The sequence below is a fragment of the Terrapene carolina genome, unplaced genomic scaffold, assembly GCF_002925995.2.
Source record: "Terrapene carolina triunguis isolate 2854851 unplaced genomic scaffold, T_m_triunguis-2.0 Scaffold210, whole genome shotgun sequence".
In the NCBI taxonomy this organism is placed as follows: domain Eukaryota; kingdom Metazoa; phylum Chordata; order Testudines; family Emydidae; genus Terrapene; species Terrapene triunguis.
The window spans coordinates 49729583-49757156 of record NW_020664561.1 but is presented as its reverse complement, the minus strand read 5'-3'; the positions used below and the strand labels follow the sequence as shown (position 1 = coordinate 49757156).

Below are 27574 nucleotides of genomic sequence, written 5' to 3'. Positions count from 1 at the left end.
TCACTTTAGAGAGCAAAATGTTCTCCACATGGCTTGTGCACATGGCAATTTGGTGTTTGGTACAAGCAGTAACAGGTAAGTTACAGAAACTTTGCTTAGAAAATCTTGAACACTTTAATTTGTTTCTCCTTCAGTCTTTGAGTGCTTTGTTGGAAAATGCCTTCCTTTTTTTTTAAAGTTCCAGAGGGTCGCGCTACTGTAACTTCGATGCCTGCCTGGATTGTTTTCTTATTATTAAAAAAAAAAAATCATTTTCAGTTAATTGGATAACGCTGTTAAGAATAATGGATGTGATTCTCTGCTGCCTTGCGCCTTGTCACTTACACCTGGTCATAGCAGATGTATGACACTACTATTCTGATTTGGCAGCATTTTACACCCATGGCGCACAACTGTAAACAACCCTACAGAGTTCAAGGCATTGGAGAATCAGGCTGGTGTTCATTGAATGCACTTTTCAGAACCAAATGGTGCACAAGATAAGAGCCAATACATGCAACCATTGGCAACTCACTTTCATTTGTTTATACTGCATATAACTAAAGTTTCACTTCTGTTTGATGTGTGAATTCAAGGCTACTACAGGAAATAACTGCTAGTAAGTTATTTATTTATTTATTTAAAGTTAGAGGTTTGCTGTTGGTTACCTGAGAGGCACATCTTGCATACAATCCATTTCCAAATAGACAGAGCTGACTAGGTTAACAAATAAATAGAAATGCTGCTCCATCATTTTCCAGGGCCACTGAGCAACATCAAATGTATATGCACATCTCTGTTTGAATTGGGTGTTACACCTGCCTATCCCTGCATCTACACGAACTATGAAAAGGAAAATAAGGGATATCTCCCATGGAATTCAGAGGGAGTTTTACCATTCACCTCAATAGGGGCATGATTGCTGCTATTTCACCAATATGCATAGTGTTTTTTGTTAAAAGAGAAGATAAAGTTCTGCTTTCAGGTGGCTCCTTGGATTGTACTTTTTCAGTAAGAAAGTAGGTTGGCTTTCATTCATGATGTCCCTTAAATCGATGAAAATTTAGTGCCAGGCACAAATCATAATCCAGAGTTCTGAACTGTATTATGGTAGAGGATTATACTGGTGGAGGATTCTCCTTTGCTTTGTAAAATACTCTATACTTAAGGCCCTTGGTTTTCAGTTTATAACTGATTTTTTTCCCAAAAATTCCCAAGTTTTAGTAAAGCTATTACTTGTTTTTGTTGTTTTTTTTTTTTAAACAAACACTTTTACACAAATTTTGGACCACTCAACATGAAAATACTGATTATGTTAAGAAAATCCAATCCATTACATTAGGTAAATGTGTTTGTGTTAATAATAAATTAATCTAAGTATAAATGTGATGCTGTCTGTTAAAGTAAGGCAATGTAGTGAATGATGTGCGCGCATACAAATGCACTCCAGTGCTCAAGTCCTTAAAAAGAAAAGTGACAGAATTCCCTGGACCCAGCTCCCCACTGCGGAAAGAGAGATGGCAGCTCAGTAATCTGTTGCTTTTTTTCTGTCCTCCTATCCCCCAATATTAACCCTGATATTTACCCAAAAAAACTGAAGTTAATTTTTTGCACCGTTTTTCACCCCTTTTATAAATTTTTGCAATAAATACTGATACATTTCTAGGAAATTTCAAACAAAAGGCTTTGCACATTCTAAGAAGGGATCATGTGAGTATAAATACCCAGGCGTCTGATGAAGTGGGTATTCACCCACGAAAGCTTATGCTCCAATACATTTGTTAGTCTGTAAGGTGCCATAGGACTCTTTGTTGCTATATATACAGTTTGTTTTTCCCATTGTATTGTAGAAAATTGCAAAAGAGGAGACATGATTGCTAGCACAGATTCGGTAGTCCTTCCTGGATCAAACATTACCCTCTCGTGCCGGCTAAAACAGGGTGAACAATGCAAGGAGCTAATTTTCAATAATTCTGAAATGGTCCTTGCATATGGAAGACACACATTTAGTTGCAAATGTAAATCGAATGGAAAAATCATCTGTGGAATTGACATCTATGTTGGAAGTAAGGAGAAGCCATTTCCTATTCTAACACTTTCTTCCTAGGGTATCAGATGTGATGTACCTCTGAGAAGCACATCACAAAGTGGTAGTGGGATAACTACTTTAGTGAGTCCATTGGGTGATGGATAGGTTATTATAGTCAGAGTTAGTTAATTATTTACTCTGGGCCAGATTGTGCCTCAGGGGTCCTCCATACACTGATCTCCCCCCATGCATGTGTGGGCATTCACCACTGTAGTATCATATGCTTTACTTTGGGAAGGGGTTGGACACATGCATCACCAGCCCACTGTAAACACAGTGGCCCTTCCCCCTTTGTAAAATACTACATGAGGCTTTATTAATGTTTGTGCCTCTCCCACCCTCCTCAGTGGAAGGCCGCTTTTAGTGTGAAGGGGACAGAAGATTCCAAGGCAGTGGTAGATGGAAAAATCCCCAACAGATTGCTCCAGTGGAGGGTGCAGGGTTCCCCAAAATGCAGACATAGGGTCTCGGCATAGATGGATCTAGCTTCCAGTGGATCCCCAAGATTTGTGATTCAGAGCACAAACTCCAAGTAGTTCCCCTATGAATCCTAGTGTGAATAAGAAATTGTGCAATGGGAATCCCACAGAGTTTCCAGTAGCCTATGGGAGCTAATACTCTCTTATGTCTCATGGGGAAAGAAAGCTTTTTAAGAACAGTCATCGGTTGCTGTAGGCAGCCTTTTGGGCCCCAGTCCTATCCAGGATGTGCACATTGAGGCCCCTGCGTCTATGTGGAATCCTATTGTCTTCACTGGGGCTCCGCACAGTGGTCAGCCCATGAAAACAGCTTGCCGAAATTGAGGCTTTAATTTGTTCTTCTAAGGCTAGGTCTACACTACCCGCCTGAATCGGCGGGTAGAAATCGACCTCTCGGGGATCGATTTATCGCGTCCCATCAGGACGCGACAATCGATCCCCGAATCGACACTCTTACTCCACCAGCGAAGGTGGGAGTAAGAGCCGTCGAGGGGAAGCCGTGGAGGTTGATTTTGCCGCCGTCCTCACAGCGGGGTAAGTCAGCTGCGATACGTCGAATTCAGCTACGCTATTCGCGTAGCTGAATTTGCGTATCTTAAATCGACCCCCCCCGTAGTGAAGACGTAGCCTAAGTAAGTAAAAAGCCAGTCTCCCATAAAAGAGCTAGGTTAAAAGACAGCCTGAACCCTGAACTCTTTGTTTTTAAAAACAAAGGCAACAAAACAAAACTCAAGACTGTTTAGAAGAGGGTTTCTTAATACCTCTGTTACCAGTGTTTACCTCAAATATTGACAAGAGTGTCTGTTCAGATCCTCCAGACCAGCCAGGAAATGTATCCTGTATTCAGTATGGAAGAGATGGGAACCTTACTTGCACTTGGGATAAAGGAAGACTTACTCACATAGACACTACCTATGTGGTACAGTAAGTAACTGATGGACAAGGTTCTTTTTAGCCTACAGTTGAATAATAGCTTGAAAACTTACTATTTCTGGTAGGCCTATTTCTTTTTATTAAGGATCCAAAAAAGTCAGTTGGCTTACGTTTAAACTATTTGGGGAAAAAGCACAATGGAGACAGTATATGACTCAAGTTCATGAAAGTGAGTCTAGTTGCATAAGTAGACTATTCAGCTCACATTTTTCCCCGCAGATACTGCACCACATTACCTCAGCACCTTCTGCGCTAGGCAGTGTGCAGGGACTACACCCCATTTCTAGACATGCTTCCCCCTTGAATCTGGATGTTTAATACTGGAACTGGTATTAAACAGCTGCTTAAGCTTGCCCCTTCCTAGGGAACATTCTCAAACTGTCCAGCGTCCTAATATAGGTCCAGGGCAGGTTTTTCTCTGCTCGGTTACGCCATCTGAGGATTTGGCCCACAGAGTGTGTGTTGAAGATTTTAATCACAGGTTTCTCTTTTGTTCTAGGCTAACAAATGAGACAGAATGCTTACGTTTTGCAGAAGAAAGTATGAATCCTAAATACGGCTCACTGAATCTGACCAAGCTGAATTTTGAATCCAATTATACAGCTGTAGTTGCTGCCTCAAATAGACTAGGAAATGCTTCTTCCCTACCCTTTACATTCATGTTGATAGACATAGGTAAGTGTTACTTGTCTCTGAAATGAGCAGATCTAGGGAGCTGGTTAGAAGAGGTCGAATATACCAATATATGCCTTAGTGAATAAATTTCAAAAGGTTGCCAAAGACACCTAGAGCTTTGGATGGGGGTTCTTATTGTTAAGTAACAGCAATATAAATAAAGAAGCGACCCAGTGTAAATTTACCTGAAATTTATATTCCATCATATCTTACACAACAATTTCTAATCACATTGCATATCTAACTGGTATTTTTATTTTTTTTTTTGGTCTTTACTATTAGTGAAACCTCATTCTCCAACAGATATTTTAGTGAAATTTGACAACGTTTCTGCAACAAATTGCACTGTCTTGTGGCAGGATCAACAACAGACACAAAGCTTTAGACTAAGATACCGACCGGTTAACAGTCACTCCTGGAATATGGTAATAATTCTTTCAAGAAAAAAAGGAAGTTGCTGGTCACTGATGTTTGGTTTTGTTTAATTATTTTTACCAGGTTTTATTTCTTCAAATTTGCATCTCTTCTTGTTGGCACCAAATTTAGGATAATGCAATAATTCATATCGGAAATTAACTTTAAATTAAATGTCCATCATAAACACCATCTTTGGTCTGAAGTTTTCTGCATGTGAGGCCCTAATCCTGCAAGAACGTATTCATGTACTTAATATTATGAATATGAATAACCTCAGTGAAGTCAAATATTCATTTGAGTCTTTTCAGGATCACGGCCCTCATGTCTGATATAGCCCTGTGTTCAGACATGTATTAAGTAACTTGCTGCATCTCAGCAAAAGCCAGAAAATTATTACACTTTCAGAGTTACAAGATATAAACTACCACGCTTGTTAAGCTGAAGAAGGGCCTCATCCAACTCCTATTGAAGTCAATAGAAGTTTTTCCTTTTATTTTAACAGGATCCAAGTCGGACCTCAAATAAACATAATAGGGTTTTTAAAAAGTAGAAATCATATAAAGTATTGAGGACAGAATTTGTGAACAATGGAAGAGTTTGTTATCTCCAGGTTATTAACTATAGAATTTTGTTGGAAAACTGCAAACCAAAATATTCATTACACTTTTCTTTTTGAAAAGGTTATTCAGGGTTGCACTGAATTAGTTTGCCATTGGTTTTAAGCATTGTATTAATTTTTTTTGCTACATGAGGATAGCTGGTACTGTAACTCCCAAATTGATATTTCTGTTTTTACCAGTTATTTATCAAACAGAGGAGCTGTCCCCATTGATTTATTCCTGACACCACATAAAAAAAAGACCGTTAAGTTACCACTGCTTTGGGTTCTGAAAACCCTGGGTAGCAGTACAGGCTTCAGGCAGAATATAAATTATCCATAATTCAGAGTATTAAAGACTGAATGAAGTATTTCCTCTTAAGTTTAACATTACATATGCTTTAATGCCATTAAAGGTTGAAACTTTAAATTCTACAAGATATAATCTACATGATCTGAAGCCACATACAGAGTATGAATTTCAGGTTTGCTGCAAATTTCACCCCAACAGAGGAATGTGGAGTGACTGGAGCACATTTCGAATACAGACTCCAGAAGCAGGTAATAAAATATGCAGTTTGCCACGTTAATCCGTTGTCTAACTTATTTAGAAATTGTTTGAGAAGAGTTTAATATTAATAAATGCAAAGTGTGGGGCAGATTCTACCATCAGTTACAGCTGTGTAAATCCAAAAGTAGAGGTAGTCGGGAACTGGAATTCCTGTTCATTGGGAAATTCCAAAATGTCAGGAAAAAATAATTCAGTTGGAAATGGAACAAAAATTAAATTTCTGAAGTTTCCTGCAAAACAGGAATTCCAAAAATGTTGTTTATTAAAAGCTGAAATATTATTTCATTTTGATCTTTTTGAAATGTTTCCAAGGCTCTTGGAGCCCACAGGCAGGGAGCCCAGGAGCCAGGGCTCCTAAGAATGCTGGAAGCCCTGGTTCTGGGGCCATCTGCCTGACATACTGCCCTGGAGCTGGGGACCATGAGAGCCCGGACTGCCAATGAGCCACAAGCCTGGGAGCAGAGGTTGCCAAGGAGCTGCACCCCTGAAAGCCAGGACTTTCAGGCTCTCCACTACCTTCAGCCTACCAGGTGGGCTGCTGGGAGGCTCAGCATGGTGGCAGGAAATCCAGGCAGGCTTCCATTAGAAACCTGCCTGGTTTCTGTTGTCAGTTTCAACTAACTTGACATGTTTCTGTGGAACATTTTGATTGAAACAAATTGGCATTTTCTGATGAGAAATTTTCCAACAGAACGTTTTTCCAACAGCTCTATCCAGAAGTCAGTGGAGTCACTTCTGACTTACACTGTTGTAACAGAGCAGAATCTGGCCATGTGTTCTGACAATCAAACACACAGTAAAGTATGAGGTGAACAGGAGATGTTGCCACTATTCCATATTGTAGGAATAGGTGACAGTTTCCAGGAACACATAGTAAGACCATAAAGAGAATTGGTATTAATCAGTTTGTGCCAGCTCTAATATAAGATGTGTGATGCTCACTATCGGGTCATGTGTTTGCTTGCTTGACTTCAAACTACCCCCATGAAATCACATAGTACAGGCTTTTCAGTTCTTCTTAAAGAAGAAAACTTCTCAGAAGTTTGTCTCTCAAAGTTGTGTTAGTTTGGCACCAACTCCTTTGATCTTACACATATCTTTGATATATTTGTAAGTTATTATAAAACCTACAGGATTTTACTATGACTCATGCAATTTACCACCATTGACAGCATCAGTTTCTGTATGAAACATTGACTGATGCAAGAGAGAAGTGTGAACTTTTCTCCCCCCTAACAATTTCCTTCTTGTAACCCTTTGTACGCACGTTGGGTTGCTATAGTATTTCAGTTAAATGTTAGGATTTCAGTTAGGGTGGGGAGGAGCATTTAGTCTTTTTCCCAGCTAAACGTGAAATAAGAATCTCAAACTAATCAGCAAGTATGCTCTAGCCTCATTCCAACTGATCTCAATGGGAGTCGTGAGTGAGAAGTCATAGGTACAAAATGGCTCCATTACTACCTAAAATAACTAATGTGCAGAATTCAAAGCTCTGCTTTTAATATCAGAATGAATTTTTTAAAAAGCTACTTATTTTCAAGTCTCTATAGGGTCTGGTCCTGCCATGGGACATGTTACATTTAAGCACCATTCTGGAATTTCTGTTCATTCAAGCACCTTGTATAGGATATATGTGAAAATAGCCTTGAAGGAGGAATATTTGAGTTTGATAAATTCATTTTTGATTCTTTGAACCGCCCCCCCCCCCCCATCTCACCGTCTAATAGTGCTTAGTATTGGGAGAACTAAATCCTACTTTTTCCCCCTCCTTTAGCTAAGATTAATAAAGTTGTGGGAGATTTACAGGTGATATAGGGCAAGAGTTCTTAGCATTGCTTATATTAAGGATTTATCTCCTCCTTGCATGCAATCCCAATCACATTCCAGTCAGATTTGTCCATGAGCTCCTTGCTTTTGTTTTAGGGTTATTAGTAACAATTTGTGCTTATTTGAGTTGTGGTGTTTTTCTTTCAGCATACACTAGTGAAATCAGTTTTGAAGAACCAGTCTGTAGTATCTTTTGTTTTACTAGTTTTATTCTTATCTTGCTACTTCTTTCTGATTTTGAAGTACTTGAGCACATTGCCCACCAACTTTTGGCCTTTCTTCACACTCAGTTTGCTTGATTTTTGCTACTGTGGGTTTATTAAAAACTTTAGGCAAAGCTTATCAGATATTTCTGCTAAATCTTAAAAGGTCTTTCATGAACATTTTTCTTCTTTGGGCTAACTACAACTTTTGACACCACTAATGATAGAATCATAGAATATCAGGGTTGGAAGGGACCTCAGGAGATCATCTAGTCCAACCCCCTGCTCAAAGCAGGACCAATCCCCAACTACATTATCCCAGCCAGGGCTTTGTCAAGCCTGACCTTAAAAACCTCTAAGGAAGAAGATTCCACCACCTCCCTAGGTAACCCATTCCAGTGCTTCACCACCCTCCTAGTGAAAAAGTTTTTCCTAATATCCAACCTAAACCTCCCCCACTGCAACTTAAGACCATTACTCCTTGTTCTGTCATCTGCTACCACTGCGAACAGTCTAGATCCATCCTCTTTGGAACCCCCTTTCAGGTAGTTGAAAGCAGCTATCAAATCCCCTCTCATTCTTCTCTTCTGCAGACTAAACAATCCCAGTTCCCTCAGCCTCTCCTCATAAATCATGTGCTCCAGCCCCCTAAGCATTTTTGTTGCCCTCTGCTGGACTCTTTCCAATTTTTCCACATCCTTCTTGTAGTGTGTGGCCCAAAACTGGACACAGTACTCCAGATGAGACCTCACCCATCACATCCCTCAGTCTGCTGGCAACAAGGGCACACTGTTGACTCATATCCACCTACTCGTCCACTGTAACCCCTAGGGCCTTTTCTGCAGAACTGCTGCCTAGCCATTCGGTCCCTAGTCTGTAGCAGTGCATGGGATTCTTCCATCCTAAGTGCAGGACTCTGCACTTGTCCTTGTTGAACTTCATTAGATTTCTTTTGGCCCAATCCTCTAATTTGTCTAGGTCCCTCTATCCTATCCCTACTTATTCATTATGAACATTTATTATTTTCAGTAACATAATAAGAAACAGTATATTTCCATTGAGCTTAGATCTAGTGCTCTTTCTACCAAGAAATAAGTCACAAATAGATATAAATCATACAAGAAAAACCCTACCAGAATGTTATCTATGGAGCTGTTGATCTGTCTTGAGTAGCCACAGAAAAGTTTGCAGACGTTGAGCCGGTAAGAATAAAAAACTGTCCAGTGCCTGAGTGCTGTGCCATAACCACAAGGTTAATTGTTTTAGTGCTGAAATGGTTTAACTCTCTCCAAGTTTTATGCAACTATTAGCAGCTGATCTTGTTAGCATGCTGTTATAAATTGAATGATGGCAGGATGTAGCCTTAAGAATGTATCTGAGTTTTATGGTTTGGATGGATGCTCTAGAATCTTGTTCTCTTTGTACTTAATCACACCACTAACATAACCTACCTGTCTTAGTACTTATATTGTCCTTCATCTATAAACATTTCTAAAGTGCCTCTCACTGTAGCCTCTAAGTACTATACATGAATGAAAAATTCAGAAGGGTCCCTTCAAGGATTCCAGGCTGCATGGTTTTGTGCCATTTAAAAAACATTTCTATTTCAATTTAGTTTTGTTTTCCCTCATACCTTTCAACATTTTGCAGATTTGTATCAAAGTGCAGTCATAAACTCTACACATTTTTTCTCCCCCAACCAGTGCCAAGTGGGTTGTTAGATGTCTGGTACATAATGCAAGATATGGACTCCCAAACACAGAATATCACTCTTTTTTGGAAGGTAAGATTTTACTAATCTAGGGAATTTAAAAGTATATAGTCAAGTTTGAAGCAGGGACTGTGTTTTACTATGTGTTTGAAGAGAAAGGGCTTATAGCAAGGAAAAACACAGCTCCGCTTCCCCTGCTAACAGCAGAAAGAGAGCTACCTCCTTGCCTCCCTTTCTTAAGAGAGCAGACCAAGGAGTAGAGGAAATTCAGCTACCTGTGAGTTTTCTTCTCCTCTTTGATCAGTGCAGCAAAGACTCACCAGGCAGGGGAATGTGAAGAGGGAGCCAGTTCCTGGCTGAAGAGTTTTTGGGGTCCCAACATTTCCTGCCAGTGGATGGAGTAGGAGTAGCAGTACCTGATACAGGGGAGTAAAAGTGTTCCAGCTATGGTTTCCCACCCCTTTCCTTTAAAAAAGGATGCTCTCCATCACTACTTCCCCCTTTCTTCCAGGGAGATAGGAGACACAATACCCATGTTCTCATCTCCCTCCCCAACATTTCAACTTTCAACCCTGCTGTGGGGAAGACATTTTGAAATACCTTTTGTGGTGTTATTTATAATATCTTAGTCTGAGGATCTTCTAAAATGCGGAAAGTTTCATGGGGCATTTCAAAATTTAAGAACATCAGAATGGCCACATTGCGTCAGATTAATGGTCCAGTCTAGCCCAGTATGCTGTCTTCCGACAGTGGCCAATGCCAGGTGCTTCAGAGGGAATGAACAGAACAGGCAATCGTCAAATGATCCATTCTGTCATCCACTCCCAGCTTCTGGCAATCAGAGACTAGGGACACTCAGAGCGTGAGGTTGCAGCCCTGACCATCTTGGCTAATAGCCATTGTTGGACCTGTCCTCCATGAGTGTATCTAGTTCTTTTTTTAATACTGTTATAGTTTTGGCCTTCACAGCTTACCCTAGCAACGAGTTCCACAGGTTGTGTGAAGACGTACTTCCTTCTGTTTGTTTTAAACCTGCTGCCTATTAATTTCATTGGGTACTCCCAGGTTCTTGTGTTATATGAAGAAGTAACACTTTCTTTGTATCTGGTAAGTTATTGACACAGCAGCTGCTACTTCTAGTCACAACAAATATGCTTCTGCTAATTAAAAGCAATATATTCAGACCTTCTCCAACATGAAGTGCCACTGCTGACTTGCTAATTTCTGATAAGGAGTCACAGTTAACCAGTCTAAATAAGCTTTCAAATAATGCCTAGGGTGTTACTGTACTTCCTCCAGTTTCTAGAACAGAGGTAGAAAGGAAGTGAAAATGGGTTACTAAAGGACAGTTGTTGATATGAGTATCATTTTCTAGCAAAGAGGACTATTACTATAAATAGCTGTCTGATTCAGAAAAATGTTACCTCATCGTGAAATGGGTATTGGAAGGAACAGTGGCTGAGTTAGTTAATATAGGTATCTTGAGGGTCTGAAGCAAGATGTGGAAGATGTGAAAAGCACTGAACAAACAGATAGTTTGTCATTCAGATTAGTGACAGACCACAGTAGTGACGATGAGTAGCCACAGCAGTTGTTCTTGAAGTCGTTCTGATTTCCTGAGTTTCTTTTCCAATTCTTTATTCTCATAAGGAATATACGCACACGAGAGAAGTGTTAGATCAGACTATACCCCTTCCTGGAAAGGAGGAAAGATGTGCTGGTATATTTTTTCCAGGAAATGACAGCTCTCCCAGCTGTCGTCAGAGGAGAGTCTGAATTAGGCCCTGATTCAAAGCTCATTGGCTTGTATGGAAAGACTACATGGAGGACAGTGGGCTTGAAATCGAGCCTTTAATGGACAAGCTATAGCCCATGTGTAGTGTGTTCATATTATAAAAACTTACAACATAGAGATTGTATACGAGGTGACACAAGAATCTATTTTCTTTCATTGTATTAGGCAGACAGACAGATCTAGGAATTACTATTTCTATTGTTCTAATCAGTGCTTCCAGAACCGTCACACGTCCCAAGATGGTGTTCATTAGTAATTTTCCACAGCAGAGGGAGCACAGGTAGAATATCTTTTTGCAGGTCTTACATGAGCAATGATTTTTCTTCTTTATATTTCTCAGTGACAGGATTTCCACCTCCCTCTCCCCTTGCCCCGGATAGCAGCATCTAATGCAGGGGTCGGCAACGTTTGGCATGCGGCTTGCCAGGGTAAGCACTGTGGCGGGCCGAGCCAGTTTATTTACCTGCTGACGCGGCAGGTTCGGCCGATCGCGGCCCCCACTGGCCACGGTTCGCCGTCCTGGGCCAATGGGGGTGGCGAGAAGCGGCGCGGGCGAGCGATGTGCTGGCCGCGGCTTCCTGCCGCCCCCATTGGCCCGGGACAGCGAACCGCGGCCAGCGGGGGCCGCGATCGGCCGAACCTGCCGTGTCAGCGGGTAAATAAACTGGCCCGGCCCGCCAGGGTGCTTACCCTGGCAAGCCGCATGCCAAACGTTGCCAACCCCTGATCTAATGAATCATTTTCTCACAAAAAAAGATCCTTTCAGCACTGAAGTGTAGCTAAGGTAATAGCGAATGGCACAACTTTGCAATGGGGGTTCTCAAAGGAGGAGTTAGGTAACCAATTCCCAGTGAACTGATTTGATTGAATGGGATTTAGGTGCCTAACGACCTTAAACTCTTTTGAAAACCCTAGCCATAAGCATTACTTTAATTACGTGTAGCTACTTGGTAGAAGATGCATTTGAGCAGAAGCAAAAACACAGTGGGTTTTTTTAAATGCACACAAAGCTATCTAGCAAATAAGTGCATTGTTTTTCATGGTTTTTGAATGGAGTCAACCAACATTGCTGATCTCAGGTTTGTTAGTTTACAGAGACAGCTCTGGGAAACAAAGTGCGTTAGCCTCCACGGAACCACCACACAGGACATAAGCCATTGTTTTACCACAGGTCCCACAAATACCAGCTTTCCATCCCTCTCCTCTACAGAGAGGGAAAGCTGGATTAAAGTTTTATATATTTATTTCCCTTAAGGAAAAGTTATTTAACAGAATGATAACCTTTCTGTATCATTTGAAACCAACCTATAAAATCCTGGAGCAGGGATATAAGACCTATAACAGTCTGTACAGCCTTATTGAGTTCCCTAGGACTTTTCCTTAAAGGTATAATTGCACCTCAAATAGTTCATTTATGAGCTAAAAGTTTTGCAATTAATTAAGGTTCTCTGCCATAGAATTAGTATGTATCTTGGCATAGATTTTAAGGCCAGAAGGAACCATTAGATGATCATTTAGCCTGGCCTCCTGTAGAACACAGGCCATAGAACTTCAGCCAACATCTCTTTGCTATATATTTTGTTGTATAAATTGCAATGGGCTTATGAACAATAATAAAAATGAGTGAACTAGAGAATGTTGTCAGATTGTAAATTTAAGGTAAGTCGTATTTGGTATCTTAGCTACAGAGTAGTGTCCCTTTGATCGCTATAGTGTCTGCATATGAATTAAAAAAAAAAAAAACAAGATATGCCTATGCCATCTAAATAGATCCTTTAAAAAACAGAAGATAGCAGGTACATAACAAAAGTACTATTGAAGTCTCAGTTTTTGTTACAGTTTTTTTTGCCTTTGCAAGCCTGATGCTACTTTGGGAGGATTCTAGGTCAGTGTAGCTGCAGCACTCTCCATCAGTAGATGGGGCTTGCACCAGCACACTTCCCTTCAACAGTAGGGGTTGTGGCATCTCATTCTGTTTGTCTCTGCTGGCAGAGCTCATTGCTGTTTTTGATACGGAGTGGAAATGGCAGGATCCTCAAACTTTCTCCAGTCTTCATAATATATTTTCTAACATCCAATGGTGATTCTTTAGGAGCTGCTGCATGTTTCATAATTACAGAATTATCAGAAACAAAGTGTTACTATAGAGAAGGCTCTGGTACATCTTGAGTATGAAAAGCCTTTATGTATATAAAAACAAATAACTCCCCCATTATATTCTAAATATTTGATCTGAATTCATGACTTTTTCTAGACAGGATTTCTCATCAGTTATTACAGCCTCTTCTGCTGACATATACTTTTATGCTAATTTTTTTAGGTATCGTACCTTTTCTGTTGAGTTTAATTATTACTATATTGAACCTTTATACTGTACATGCATTATGCACAGGCTATTGTAAAGGCACCAGACGCTCCTGTGAACTACTAGCCATAGCTTTTGGTAAGTTGTATAGTTCTCAGACAGTTAACAACATCTTTATCAAAGAGCAGACGTGAAAACTTTCCAAAGTCTCTTGAAGCACTTCAGTTAATTAATTTCAATTGAACGGTGCTAGTGCAAGGTGCTCTTAACAGTTTTGGCAAATTCCTTTTTTTGAATATTTGTGATCTTGCCAGGAAAATAATGGGGAAAAGTAATAAAGTATATTTCTTTGTAGGTTATGAGCAAGTCAGAAGCAAGAGGAAAGATCCTGCATTACACACTCACCTTTCAAGCACTAAACCAGAAGAGTCCTAGAACGACAGATGTGAACATTACCACACAAACCCACTTCACTAGAGTCCTCCCCAAGGTGGATTATAACATAATGATCTATGCTCATAATTCAAAAGGAAACTCATCTCCAACGTCCATCATTACTGATCTGAGTATTTTAGGTAAACACCTTTACTGCTTGAGTTACGAGAAATATTGGCTCTTGCTTTTGAACAGAGCAGAACTCTGTGTTCTGAAGTATTCAGCTTTTAAGTTAGAGGTCATTCAAAGCCCTGTTACCTCTTTATACAGTTACGATTAGTGCTTATGAAGCTTGCTGTCTCTGCTAATAATTTGTCAGAGTTTGTAATTAATGAGCAATATGATTGGCTCTAAGCACATTGTGTCCACGTATCATGGTTAATATTCAGCAGCTGGACTCAACTAGCCAGGTTTCATCCTTCTCTACAGCCTAGGCTGGCACATAGTTGCCTTCTTGTAGCCCAGGAGTAATGCTTATTTTTAAACTATCAATAGGATCCACTAGTGGGCCCTGTCCTAACTTTGTAGTAGGATATTCACAGGGTGCATTGCTCCACGTGTTGCTTATTCTGCTCTGCATTACTATTTCTAGACACTCTCTCCCCAACTGAGACAGTATGGCATATCAGCTGCTGAGAATGGGTTGATATAGGCCCTCTTTACTTAGGCTGCCTAAGATGGAGAGAGACAGTCGATACATGGCTGTATTGTGAAAAAAGCTGCTGAGTGGACACAACTCAACCATGTTTGTTATACCAAGGTCAGATATGTGGCATGGTCATACTTCAGTGGTAGATAGCAACTTACTAACCCACCTTTGTCACCAACTTCCCTCCCACAGCTTTTTCCTGCAGAAGAGAGTAATGTGGCCCTGTGTCTGAAAGCAAAATTTTACACTTATGTGGATCAGACATGTTCCAGACTCTTGGTGGAAGCACGGGTGTTATTAGAATGGTTGGTAGGTAGAAACCATGTGAAGACCATGGGCATTAAGGAGTAAAGGTAGCAGTGCTCCTGTTGCTGTACCATGATGCAAGATGGCAATAAAAAAACCCAGCCAAACAACAAACAAACCCCACCGTTTTAGCAGCTTAGTTGTAATCAGACTAGCACAAAGAGCTTTTCTCTCTGATGAAGGATTCTGTACACTGTGTAGCACTAAGATGAAGAAAGGCAGCAACTGCACATATCCAATCTACCAAGTCAAAATACAACAGACCATGAGTAACAGATTCAAATAAGTGATATTGTTTAAGGGAGTGTTACAGGCAACTTGTGTGTTTTTTTTTTCTCCTTTTTAAGATTTACCTCCTCCGCAGAGCATCTCTGTTACACCAATGGGGAATAACAGCATCTTTGTCATTTGGGCGCCTCCCATTGAATCTGCAGCCTTCAATGGATATATAGTGGAATGGGCAGAGACATGTAGCCCTGAACCCCATCTGAACTGGATAAAATTTCCAGCATCCAATTTGTCCACAATAATATCAGGTAATTGTACAGTTTAGAAGTGGATTCTCCTTCCAATTAGGAAGCTTTGTGTTAGGAACCATCTGATTCAATGTTAATTTCTACTAGACCAAGCTGAACAGTTACAGTATTGAAAGCATTTAAAAATAGTTAGTGGCTACTAGGTAATAATCTTAGTTGCGCTAGGTTAGACTGTCAGTGACTCCTTATATGTTTGTAACTGGTAAATGGACTGTTCTGTGTCAGTTCTCTCACATTCCATAAGTAGTAGTCCCTTCCAGATGATTTAAGAACAGTGCTACACAAAGTTTGAACACTGAAACAGATTAACAAGGGAACTTAGAATCAGTACAAAGTATGCTGAAGGACTATCTAGGCAGTAGTACTTTGCTCATTACTATTATAAATAGTCTTTCCAATATACTGTACTGGTACTGTACCTTGTTGGTTTATTAGGCCTGTCAGGAGTAAGGACCCTGCTGTCTCTGGAGTAGACCAGAAAACAACCAGCAAGCTCATGCTACTATCTTGTACTCTCCAGAAGGAGAGTGAGTTACTAGCAGCATCTCACAACCCCCAGAGACCCTTCTAGTGGGGAGGTGCTCATATTCCATGGTTCTGAATGTGGGATAGGAGGCCATCGCTGGCACTGCTTCCAATCTGGCTTTGCTATAGCAGCCATCAATCATATATATTAAAACTGTGACCTGCGTAACAGCTTGTTTCCTCCTCTGCTTTCCCATTACTCAAAAATGGCTGAAGAGATTTGCTCAGACTTTTGATTTTTCTTCCACTGTGGTGACTCATGCTATACCCACTCCATGGCTATATAAAGGACTTCAGTCTTCAGGACTGTTAGCTTTAATGTTTGTGAAAGCTATTTACACAAACAGAGAGATGATGCAAAGTTGCCAGAGAGGAGAACATAAAGAGCCTCTTGCTCAATTTGAAGAATATATGTAATAAAATTGAAGCCTAGTCTCCACTTTAGATGGTTAGGTAATTGTGTTAATATTTCAATTGACCACATATCTGATCTCTCTCGTTTCAGAGAACATAAAGCATGATGTATGCTATGACATCAACGTATTTGCACTTTATAGGAACAGAGCTGGACAAGTGGCTTCAGCTAGAGGATACTCGAAACAGGAAGGCAAGCTCTGGCTATTCAGTCTGAGACATTTTGTTTAAACTAGCCTAAACATTTGTCCTTAAAAATAAAATCTTGTGTTTTGCAGCACCATCAGCTGGCCCCCAGGTTTATGCAGCAGTAAAAGGAGATGGTGTTTGGGTTTCATGGGAAGAAATCCCAGGCCACCAGCAAATGGGCTGTATCACTAGCTACAATATATATTTGCAGAAGAAAAACTCAGAGGAAGGCCCTAAAGTTTATGGTAGGTATCTGGCAAAAAATAAGCAGAACATAAACCCTGTTCTTGTACAGGACATTGAAAATATGAACCCCACTGTTCTAGGTAAGAGGAAAAAATGCATTTAGAAAGATACACATGCGCCCAAAAGCCACAAGGCTTGGCTCCAGAGCTGAACTTCCCCAGAGTTTGGAGCCAACTGATTCCAGGTTTTGGTTTGGGCCTCTCTCTACTAAAAATATCTGCAGAAGGGACTGGAGAGTCAGTTTTTAAAAGTGTGTCACTTCTACTAGCAAGACAAAAATAGAATAAACTAATGCAATTTGATATCTGTGCACACTGCTACCCTTGAATTATCTACTTAAAGCTACTTAACAGTAATTGATGTAGTCCCTTTTAGTTATAGAGTGGATAAGGTAACAGATTTACTCAGAAGTCACTCAGGATAAACACATACCAATGAAGTTTTTAATCAGTACATACGTATACACACACACCACTTTCTTATTGTGCAAGTCATCTATTATCCCATGAACACTGTAATTCCTATATCCACCACGCCCTCCCAGAAGAAACAAACCCATATACATTCCTTTCTCAATTGTATCCAAGCACTGCAACAACAGAGTTCTTAAAACACAAACATGCCTTTCAAAATGTCACCTCACAAACATCTCTTGAGGTGAGAGTGATCTTTCACCACTAACCAGTGATATCCCGAGGATAAAAAAATCCAATCTTCAGGCAATATCTAGTAATCATTGTATGCAGGATAATATAAGTCTTACTACACCCACAATAGTATTAATTCTTCTGTATTCTTTCTAGGTTCTCAAGACTAATAAAAAAACAAAAAACTTACCTCTGTTGCAGCCACACATGCTCTGTTCTTCTTACTCCTACTTTCATCACTTCAACTGAAAGGTCCTTTACTGTTTTATAACACTATATCTCTCAAGTGTCTCCTGCCCAATTAAACATCTTTGTCTTTACATAGAATCAGTAATAAAAAGCAGCTATTTTCTGCTACAGCCCATATATAGACTCACCTTTTACACTGTAACCAAACAAAACAAACCCTAAATTCCACTTTTTTCTCTGCTCTCAAGTTCCTTATTGACAGCACCTGTGGGTATGATTAGGTCAAGTAATCACTGTGGGAAGGCTACAAATCTCAGGCTGTAGTATCTCCATGATGCTGGGATGGGTCTTCTGCTCATTAAGTATGTATGAAGATGGCCTACAAGGCATGTTTTTTTTGGATTTCCTTTAAATGAAATTCAGGTCTTATCTACCCAGGTATTTTGTGTGACCAGAGAAGTAGTAAGTTTATGGCATCAGAGATATCACGGAACCGAAACCTAATTGAGACCTTGATGTTGCTTATGCATGTGTTTAACTTTATTATTGTGAGTAGTTCCACTGAAATCAATAGGACAGCACATAGTAAAGTTAAGAATGTAAGTGGTTGTAGAATTGGAGCCTGAGAGTGGAAGCAGTTTATAGTCACTGCTTAAAACTATGGGTTTTTTTCTTTTTTAACAACACCCCTTTTAACTAAAGAATTGGAGAAAACTTCTTGGATAAGGATTTGGCCTGCTGGCTCCTCCATTATGGAATGAGAACCCTCCCAGTCCACATTTCTGAGGCATCCAAGAATTCTGCCAACAGACAGAGGGAAGAGTTGTTGTTTCTAAGAAAGAGGGGGAAAAAAGGCAAAAACCACTTCCACACTTAAAAACAAACAAAGGCCAACCCCCTCCCCCTCACTCCCAACAGCCTCCTGCCAAAATGCATTCAGAACTTTAAAAAAAATATAAATATATATATATATATATATATATATATATAGGAAAGAAGCAAAAAAAAGAAAGCACACTCTCATTCACCTTTAAAGTAATTTTATAGGAGCAAGTTTAGTTTTTAATTTTGTCCTCTGTGCTTTATCAAGTTGTTTTTCTTCCTTATGTAAATGCAGTTTATTTCTACACAAATAGCTAACACAGAGAAGGTGGACAGTGGTTAGGGCACTAGCTTAGGACTTGAGACATGTAGGTTCAGTTGCCTGCTCTGACAGAATTCCTGTATGACCTTGAGCAAGTCATTTAGCCTCTCTGTGCCTCAACACCCTCTCAGTTTAAAAAAAAAAAGCCAGTAGTACTCCCCTCCCTCACCAGGTGTTGTAAGAATAAATACATTAAAAGATTGTGAGGTGTTCATGTACTACTGTAACGGGGCAGTACAAGATAGCTATTGTCTAGAAGAAAACATGCCAACGTCTGCACTGATTTACATCCAAGTTCACAATCTGAGGAATAGTTTTGCTACCATAAAGGGATTTTAATGAGGTTTAATAAAATAATAAAAGCTTAAAAATGACACTCACTAGGGATCTGTTCAATGAGCATCTATTAGCTAGCTCCTAATTCTGTGAACAGACCAGTTTGTGATCTGGGGGCTTCTGATCCATTTGGAGCTACTGGCAGGGATTTTTTACATTCAGAAAAACCAGTAATGAATCATTGGTAAGGCTAAGATTTTGTCACAGTATTTTTAGTAAGTGTTGATGGCCAAAAATACTATCAAACTACAGAAAATGCTGCGAGAACTCAACACAAAAAGCAGCCAAGTCGGACTGAAAATTAACTGCTCTAAAACGAAATTTATGTGGTCTGATACCATGCCAAAAGCCCAAATAACAGATCAAGGGAGAACAAATAGAAGTTGAGCAATATGTCTATTTGGGCCAAGAAATTAACATGCGCCACGATCAGGAAGGTGAACTCTTGCGAAGAAAGAAAGCAGGTTGGTGCGCATTCAATTCTATCAAGGATGTCCTCCAAAGAAAAATCAACAAGGGAACACATGCCAGCCTCTTCAACTCCACAGTACTGCCAGCAATATTGTACGGCAGCGAAACATGGGTGCTGATGAAGTCAGAGGAGCAGCAACTGTCTGTCACAGAGAGGGCAATGGAAAGAAGAATTCTGGGAATTTCAGTCTGCAACTGAATCCCCAAAGAAGTGATCAGACAACAGAGTGGAGTGCAAGACGTTGTTGAGAGCAGGCATAGTAAAATGCGAAGGGCCGGGCATATAGCGAGGCTCACTGACAATTGATGGACTTCAGCTGTCGCCGAGTGGTACCCATGGGAACTGAAACAACCACTCGGCCGACCTCCAAAGAGATGGGAAAACTTTATTGTGAAAAGATATGACCGTACATGGAGAAGGGAGGAAGATGTGTTGTGATCGGCGCAATCTATACGAGGGCTGAAGGACCGATCGATCAAGGTGATTTTTAGTAAAAGTCACAGACCGGTCACAGGCAATAAACAAAAATTCATGGAAGCCCACAACCTGTCCTGGCCTTTTACTAAAAATACGCTGGGGGGAGGAGGGACAAACAGAGTGCCGCCGGGACTTGCAGCTGCTCTAGCCCCACTGCTATTTCTGCGGCAGGGGCTGACCACTGCTGCTCCAGCCCCATGGGGGCTGACCGAACCCCAGCCGCTGCTCCAGTGGACTGGGGGACTGCTGCTCTGGTGGCCCTGGGGCTGAGCCCCTGGTCAGTTGGTCCAGTGGCCCTGGGGCTGGCTTCCAGTCAGCTGTTCTGGCAGCCCTGGGGCTGACAGCTGCTCCAGCCCTGCCCCAGACAAAGTTACGGAAAGTCACGGAATTCATGACATCTGTGGCAGAATCATAGCCTTAATCATTGGGGTAGAAAATGAAAACAGGTGTATATAATTTGTAAACCTGTCTCCCCTTCCCCCCCCCCCCCGTCCTATTACAAATGCTGCATAGGCAGACTTCTGTGACCACATGGAGCTGCACTGACTTGAAGTAGGGCTCTGCATGGGAATTTTGAGTCCATCCTTCTTGGAGCTCATTCCAGGAGCAGCCCATAGAAAGTAAAAGTAGCTGCTCAAATATGAACACTACTAATCTGTGCTTAGTGTTCCTTTACAATTTAGGAATCACACCAGTTAGAATAGGGCAGAAAATGGTACTGTTAAATTCTTTATGTACAGGACATGGTTATTTACAAAGTCCTTTACGCATACATAGTGCTTAGCAAACATGGCAATCATAGTCCCTACCCTGAGCAGCATATGATCTAATTCAGACAAATAGGATAACAAGACAATGACTCAGATTCAAAAGGGCAAAGGGGACAGAGATCTGGGTTGGAAAAGCTTCATGAAAGAAGCTGCACAGAGATTTAGAGGAGAAAGCAGGGCACTTGGTGAAGGAGGATCCTGTTCAAAGCATAGGTTATGAAGAAAAATAAAGATGGGTAGCTAAGAGTAGGAGAAAGCAGTGAAGACAAGACTCGGAGAACAAGGAAAGGGAGGGAGAAAAGGTGAGATGGAGAATTGAGGGTTCAGTTCTTTAGAATTAAACAAGAGAAATAAAAACACTGGATTCTTTGTTGATTTCTCTTTTTTTCTCTTTTCAGTCATCCATAAAGAGACTTCCAGAAATTCATTTTTAATCAAAAACCTGCAGCATGGTGTGAACTACGTTTTGTGGATGACAGCTTCAACCATGGCTGGAGAAAGCCCTATAGGGAACGAGGAACTGGTTTACCTAGAAAGTAACAAATAGCTTCATCTTAAGACCTTTGTGTGATGAGCCAGCAGAAAGACACCTTAGCTATCCCTGGCCCCAGCCCTTTCACACAGATCTGGATTGTACCTACTCCTGTTAATCCTTTCAGAGAAAATAATTGGATATTTTCAGCTGGTTATAAAATTGTGCATGTTTTTTTTTCCTTCCAATTGCCCACCTTCCCACAAGACATCTGTAGAGACAACTAGGATATGCAAGTAGTAATTTGAGTCCAGTGGGACTGGTCACATAAGTAAGGCAAGCAGTGTTAGACCTCACTGAAGGTAATAGGAGTTTTGGCACAGACTTCAATGTGAACAGTCCCATTGGCCTCAAATTACTACTTACATATTTAAGCTAGGGATAAAGTAGGGCCTGATTATGCTCACATTGAAGTGAATGGCAAAATTCCCACTGACTCTAGTAAAGAAATAAAATAGTATTATTTCTGAATTCCTGTAATTCTCAGCTATTTCAGAAGACTGAGAGGGGACATGATAGCAGTTTTCAGGTATCTAAAAGGGTGTCATAAGGAGATGGGAGGAAACTTTTTCAACTTATCCTCTAAGGATAGAACAAGAAGCAATGGGCTTAAACTGCAGCAAGGGAGGTTTAGGTTGGACATTAGGAAAAAGTTCCTAGCTGTCAGGGTGGTTAAACATTGGAATAAACTGCCTAGGGAGGTTGTGGATTCTCCATCTCTGGAGATATGTAAGAGTAGGTTAGATAAATGTCTATCAGGGATGGTCTAGACAGTATTTGGTCCTGCCATGAGGGCAAGGGACTGGACTCGATGATCTCTCGAGGTCCCTTCCAGTCCTAGAGTCTATGAATCTATGAATGGCAAAATTCCCACTGACTCTAGTAAATAAATAAAATAGTATTATTTCTGAATTCCTGTAATTCTCAGCTATTTCAGAGGTTTCCTATATTCAGAAGTTTCCCCCTGTGTGTGTATTCCACACAATTATGCCTGTAATACCAGTTACAAAGTCAGACCTCTTTCTACATTTTTTGACTAGAGCTGGTAGAATCAGACTTTCAAACCCATGGGAAATTCCCTTAGTTTGAAATTTGTTTTCATCCCAAATTGGGACAGAAAGTCAAAGAACAAAATTTTACACATATACTAGAAAGTTCAGAAAAATTTTGATTAGTAAATATCAAAAAGTTTCATTTTGGTTTGTCAGCTCTCCTACAATGTACAGTGGTTATGTGACTCCCATCATGCACCACAGCAGTTCAGAGGAGAGGCCATGGTGCATCATGGGAGATGTCCAGGTAGGGAGCCTGGCCTGTAGAGAATGGGGGCATGAGGCACTCCAAGTACAGTTCCCATGAGGCACTGTGGCAGCTGCGTAGACACAGATTCATGTTGAACTGACCCCGAATGAAATATTTTGATTCAGTTCAACAAACTGAAGTATTCAGATTTGGGTCGATCTAAACCAAAATAGTGTGTTTCAGTTTCCCTAACAAAAATTTTAAAAACTTCAGCAAAATCAACATGTTCCCCCAATGAATTTTGATTTTGCAGAAGTTGAATTTTCTGTCAAAAAAATTCCTGACCAGCTCTAATTTTGATTGTTCCACAGACACAACATAGTATATTTACTGTTTAAAAGCTTTTCTGCCTAGCCTAGCGATCACTAGCATAGTCCATCTTACTGACTCTAGGTTTATTTGCTGCATATGTCGATGTTAAGTGCAGTGGCCCAAGACAAAGGTTAAAGGGCTGCATATATTAGACAATCAGTCTTGGGTGAAATTGCCCAATGGAGAGCCCCATCTTACAAAGTTCTCTTTTTTCTTAGCATTTCAGCAGTGCCAAATTCCAGTTCTTAAATGTACTCAGTTCTTTTTCGTTTATGAGCAAGAGAGCACACCCCAGGACTTTCATAGGTCAACCATCCATACAGTTGAGTTAGCATATTTAAAATCTGATTTTTGCTGTTTATCAACATGGGTTTGCTGGATTTACAGGTGCTTCTGAATGGATTATTGTTTCGGCTGCTTGCATCTTCTTCGGTATTTCAGCCTGCATTTGCTTTGTGCAATCTGTTCAAAAAGCGTAAGTGAATTATTTTTATCATATCTAAACTCCAAAAATAAAGTAGTTTCCTCTTTAGAATGTATAATAATGTCTTTTTACAACTTGTTCTAAACTCCTTTGAAATTTTACCTGAAATTTACAAGATGCCAAATTGCATAAATGATATTAAATAAAAACACAGCACAAAGTTAGATATTTGTACATGTAAATAGATGCAGGTTCAGAAATGCACCAATCGAGAATGTGCACCCCTCCCCCCCCTTGGATACTTTTTTTTTTTTCTTCAAGTTTAACCCTTAGGACCTAATCCTTCTCCCATTGAAATGAGACACCTGGTAACTTCACTGAGAACAGAATCCAACCCTTAGACTGAAAACTCTTAAGAGCAGGGATTTGTCTTCATAAAGCAACACACACCAAGGAAGTAATAGATGTCTAGAGACCAGAACAAAATATAGTTCATAGAACAGAAGAGCTCTCTAATTATCTGCTGCTACAGAACAGTTTTGATGCCACAGGGATTTCCCTATATCAGCTACCTTCCAAATTTAATTCATTTAAAAACTTGAAGGGGCCACTTTTTTTTTTTAAGATATACTTAAAGGTAAAAGGCAAAGTAGATTATATACTAGCTTGTTGACTCAGTGACCACCACAAAATGCTAACAGCAGAGACAACAAAGTTTGGGAGCTATATCAGAAGTGTCACTATCTGGGCCTCCAGCTTAGCAAATTTCACTCTATATGATTAACAAAAATATCCAGTGTTACGTTAGTAAGGATTTCTTAAGAAAACAAGACCTATGGAAGGGATGTAACCCTCATGCATCTGAGCATAAGCCAACCTGTAACTATCAGAGTTAGGATGAAACTTCCTGAAGACAGACCATTCCATTACTGCTTACTGCAGGAGTTTCTGTGAAGCATCTGTTGTTGGCCATTGAGACAAGACAGACCACTGGTCTGATGTAGTATGGCAATTCCTATACTTCTAAGGGAGCAGCATCACAGAGGTGATGCATTACAGGTGGGAGCTACTTGCAGTGTTTTGTCCACTTAGTGGTAAATTATGATGCAGAATCAGTGTCTCAGAAACAGTCCCTTGCCCTCTTGGCCACAAGAGCGAGAGTAGTGTTTGCAGCTGTGAAAAATTAGGATAGGATATAAAAACAGCAGCCCAGAATGTAGAGTTGAACTACAATCCCTACTAGAACTGGCCAGAAATTTAGATTCTAAGCTTTTGGGGGCAGGAATTGACTATTTGTTGGGTGGGCGCACACACACACACGCCTCCCCCCTCCCCCCAATCCCTGACTGGAGCCTCTAGAAGCTATTGGTACACTATAAGGTGAAAGTTCGGCCTTCTCAGGTGTTCTGCACAGAGTCACTGGGGCTAAGAAAAACATGCTCGAGGACCCTTTTTTAGATCCCAGCACTAGGAGCAGGGAGGGGAAGAGAGTTTATTGGCTTGTAGAGGTGTACATCATGCAATGTTAGTGTACACTTTACATGGTTTAGATTGAAAGTCCATCTAATGGAAAGCCTAGATGCATCTTCCATTAGGGTTAAATGTGGTCATACGTGGGTTTAGAAAGTCACTGGCAGTTGGGGCAGAGTACAGATATAAGAGTGCTCCTGTTTATCTTCCCTCCTGACAAGTCAAGCAGCTGCATTCCAGACTAGCTTCTTCAAGGTTAACTCAAGGCAGAGGTTTCTGCAATAGTCAAGTTTTGAGGTAAACAGATGTGCAGTCCACCTCAGAGAGGAAAAAGTGCATGTCTCGGCCAGTTGAAATCTGAATACGAGATTTCTTGTCACTGTTGCCATCTGGGGAATCCAGGAGCAGCAATAAATATAGCAAGACCCTAAGTCTGCAAACCATCTGAGTGTAGGTTGGCAGGTTCCCGCAGCTGAGAGAGCAGCCATAGATGTTAACAAAGGGAAGAGTTTGAGAACCTACCAGTCAACATCACAACAGTTTTATCCAGATTGAGTTTAAACTAAATTGCTTTAATACAAGTTCCAACAAGGTAAATTGCAAATTACCAAATACTGGCAGGCTGGAATTTCTACTGGCCCAGACTAAAGCAGTCTACACTGAGCAAAAGACTGATTATTTGGTATCTTGGCATTGTGTGGTGTCCCAATTTAATATGTCAGATTTAAATGTGAGGATGTATAGATTATAGTTTGAAGCCATTACATTTGCAGGAATTAGCAATCGTGATTTTAATGCCAACATGTTCCATTTGTTTGTAGATTATGCTCACTCCTTTCTGTCCTTGTACCTCAATGGTACAGAAAAACCATTCCAGACCCAGCTAACTCGACATGGGCTAAAAAGTACTCCTCTGTAGAGGTAAGTCACCTTTCAAAATTATTTTTATACTAAGTTTGTCATGCTCACTTTAAAAATGATTTTGGCCATACATGTCTGTAATCTCTTGGTACAAAAAAAGGGTGAATTTATGGTCAGTGGGATGATTGCAGGGAACTACTTTGGCCTGTTAAGATTATCTTATGGCCTGTTAAAATTATCACGTATCAGCCTGATACAAGGACAATGCAGAAACTTACTTTTAGGATTAGCAGTATTAGAAAGGATGTTGTGTGAAAGCTATTTGCATTTTGACAGGGTAGAAGATACTGTCTGAATAATGAATATTTTTCCTCACCCATCAGAATGAGCTGAACTTAGATTCCAATCAGTTCCCAAGCTACTTCAGCAGTTTTGAAGAGCCTGAAACTATAGAAGTAGAGGAAGTCTTCATACAAAGGGAACCAGTGGCTTTCAAGGACATACCCATCTTCAACAACATTAAAAACAGTGAAGGTCATGATTGGCAAACAATAGAAAACAGCTTTGAGAAACGGGAATCCACTGAAAAGAACTCTGAGTACAAACCTTTGGCCCCCAGCACACCAGATGATGGAGACAATTATAAGTGTCACCTGCCTTACTTGTACAAAAAAGTAGTACTGGAGGGAACAGAGCAAATTCAAACTGTTTCTGAGTACCTTACTAATCCACTTACAGACATGACTGTGAACTATTTGCCTTCAAACATATTGTCTCCCATTATGGACACGAATGAAGAAAGCAATGAATTTGAATGCAAATCCTTCTCCATTTTCCCAACAACTCCTCTTCTGATGCCAATGTTTTCTTGTGGAGGGAAACTTACTTTGGATGCAGTAAAAATTGACTGCAATTCTTTCACAGACTAAGCAGTCCAGCTTGTATGTCTGTTTTTTTTTTGTTTGTTTTTTGTATTCTGGCCAGGTTCTGTGCACTTTAGTCAAATGAACAAATCACAAAATTGTTTTTAGTTTGATAGTACCAACTCATCCACTTCATGTAATTTAAAGGAAAGGTGTAAAATCTAAACAACATACACATGGTTAGAGTTGTGTTTTGTGTCTTACTTTGTAAGATAGTACATGTTTTGCACCTCTTTCTTGTGTGGATCTTATGAGAACCTGCTCTTGAGGTAGGCGACATGTTCATAAGATAGAAGTTGAGAGTTCTTACAGCAGAGCATATTTATATATTAACTGCCAAAAGTTCCATTTTAAGGTAGAGCAGAGGTTCTCTAACTGGGTGAGGGAGGAAATGGCACTGAATGTATTCTGGGTGTGTATGAGTAGTTTTTTTTTTGGGGGGGGGGGGGGGGGGTCACGGACCTCCATTGCAGCCCACAGTGTACCCACAGCTATGAATAACTCGAGGTTTGAGGGAGACAGGGCATCCATCTTACACCTTGGCAGCTGTTCAATACGCCTTTCTTTCGCACTGCTGCTGGTGGCGCCACTGCCTTCAGAGCTGAAGGTGGAAGTCCCTTATATTTAAATGGCTCTGTTTGAATCAGTGCCTTACTGTTTTTAATATTTAGTGGGTGTTTTTTTAAATTGGTATATGTACTTGTGTGGGGGACTACTACAGACACAAAGCAGGGTGGGAGAAGAGGGGTGCGATCACCATTGATGTGGGGTAAAGGCTGCCCATCCCTGCCTCGTACCTGTGCAGAACGTGGCTAAACTGAAACCTTTGAAAA

At 40.5% G+C, this 27574-nt stretch overlaps 1 protein-coding gene across 1 annotated transcript; it reads left to right on the top strand.

Annotated features, from left to right (window-relative positions):
• The first annotated feature begins 17 nt into the window (after positions 1-17).
• LOC112115980 (interleukin-12 receptor subunit beta-2) lies at positions 18-27120 on the top strand. The gene is made up of 15 exons (XM_026655388.2): positions 18-75; positions 1830-2045; positions 3357-3471; positions 3980-4155; positions 4438-4580; positions 5587-5731; positions 9475-9554; positions 13938-14157; positions 15320-15508; positions 16539-16640; positions 16726-16881; positions 21316-21453; positions 23451-23538; positions 25779-25878; positions 26202-27120. Exons 1-15 carry the CDS (start codon positions 18-20, stop codon positions 26745-26747), a joined length of 2472 nt encoding a protein of 823 aa, XP_026511173.1. The 3' UTR covers positions 26748-27120.
• The last annotated feature ends 454 nt before the right edge of the window (positions 27121-27574 follow it).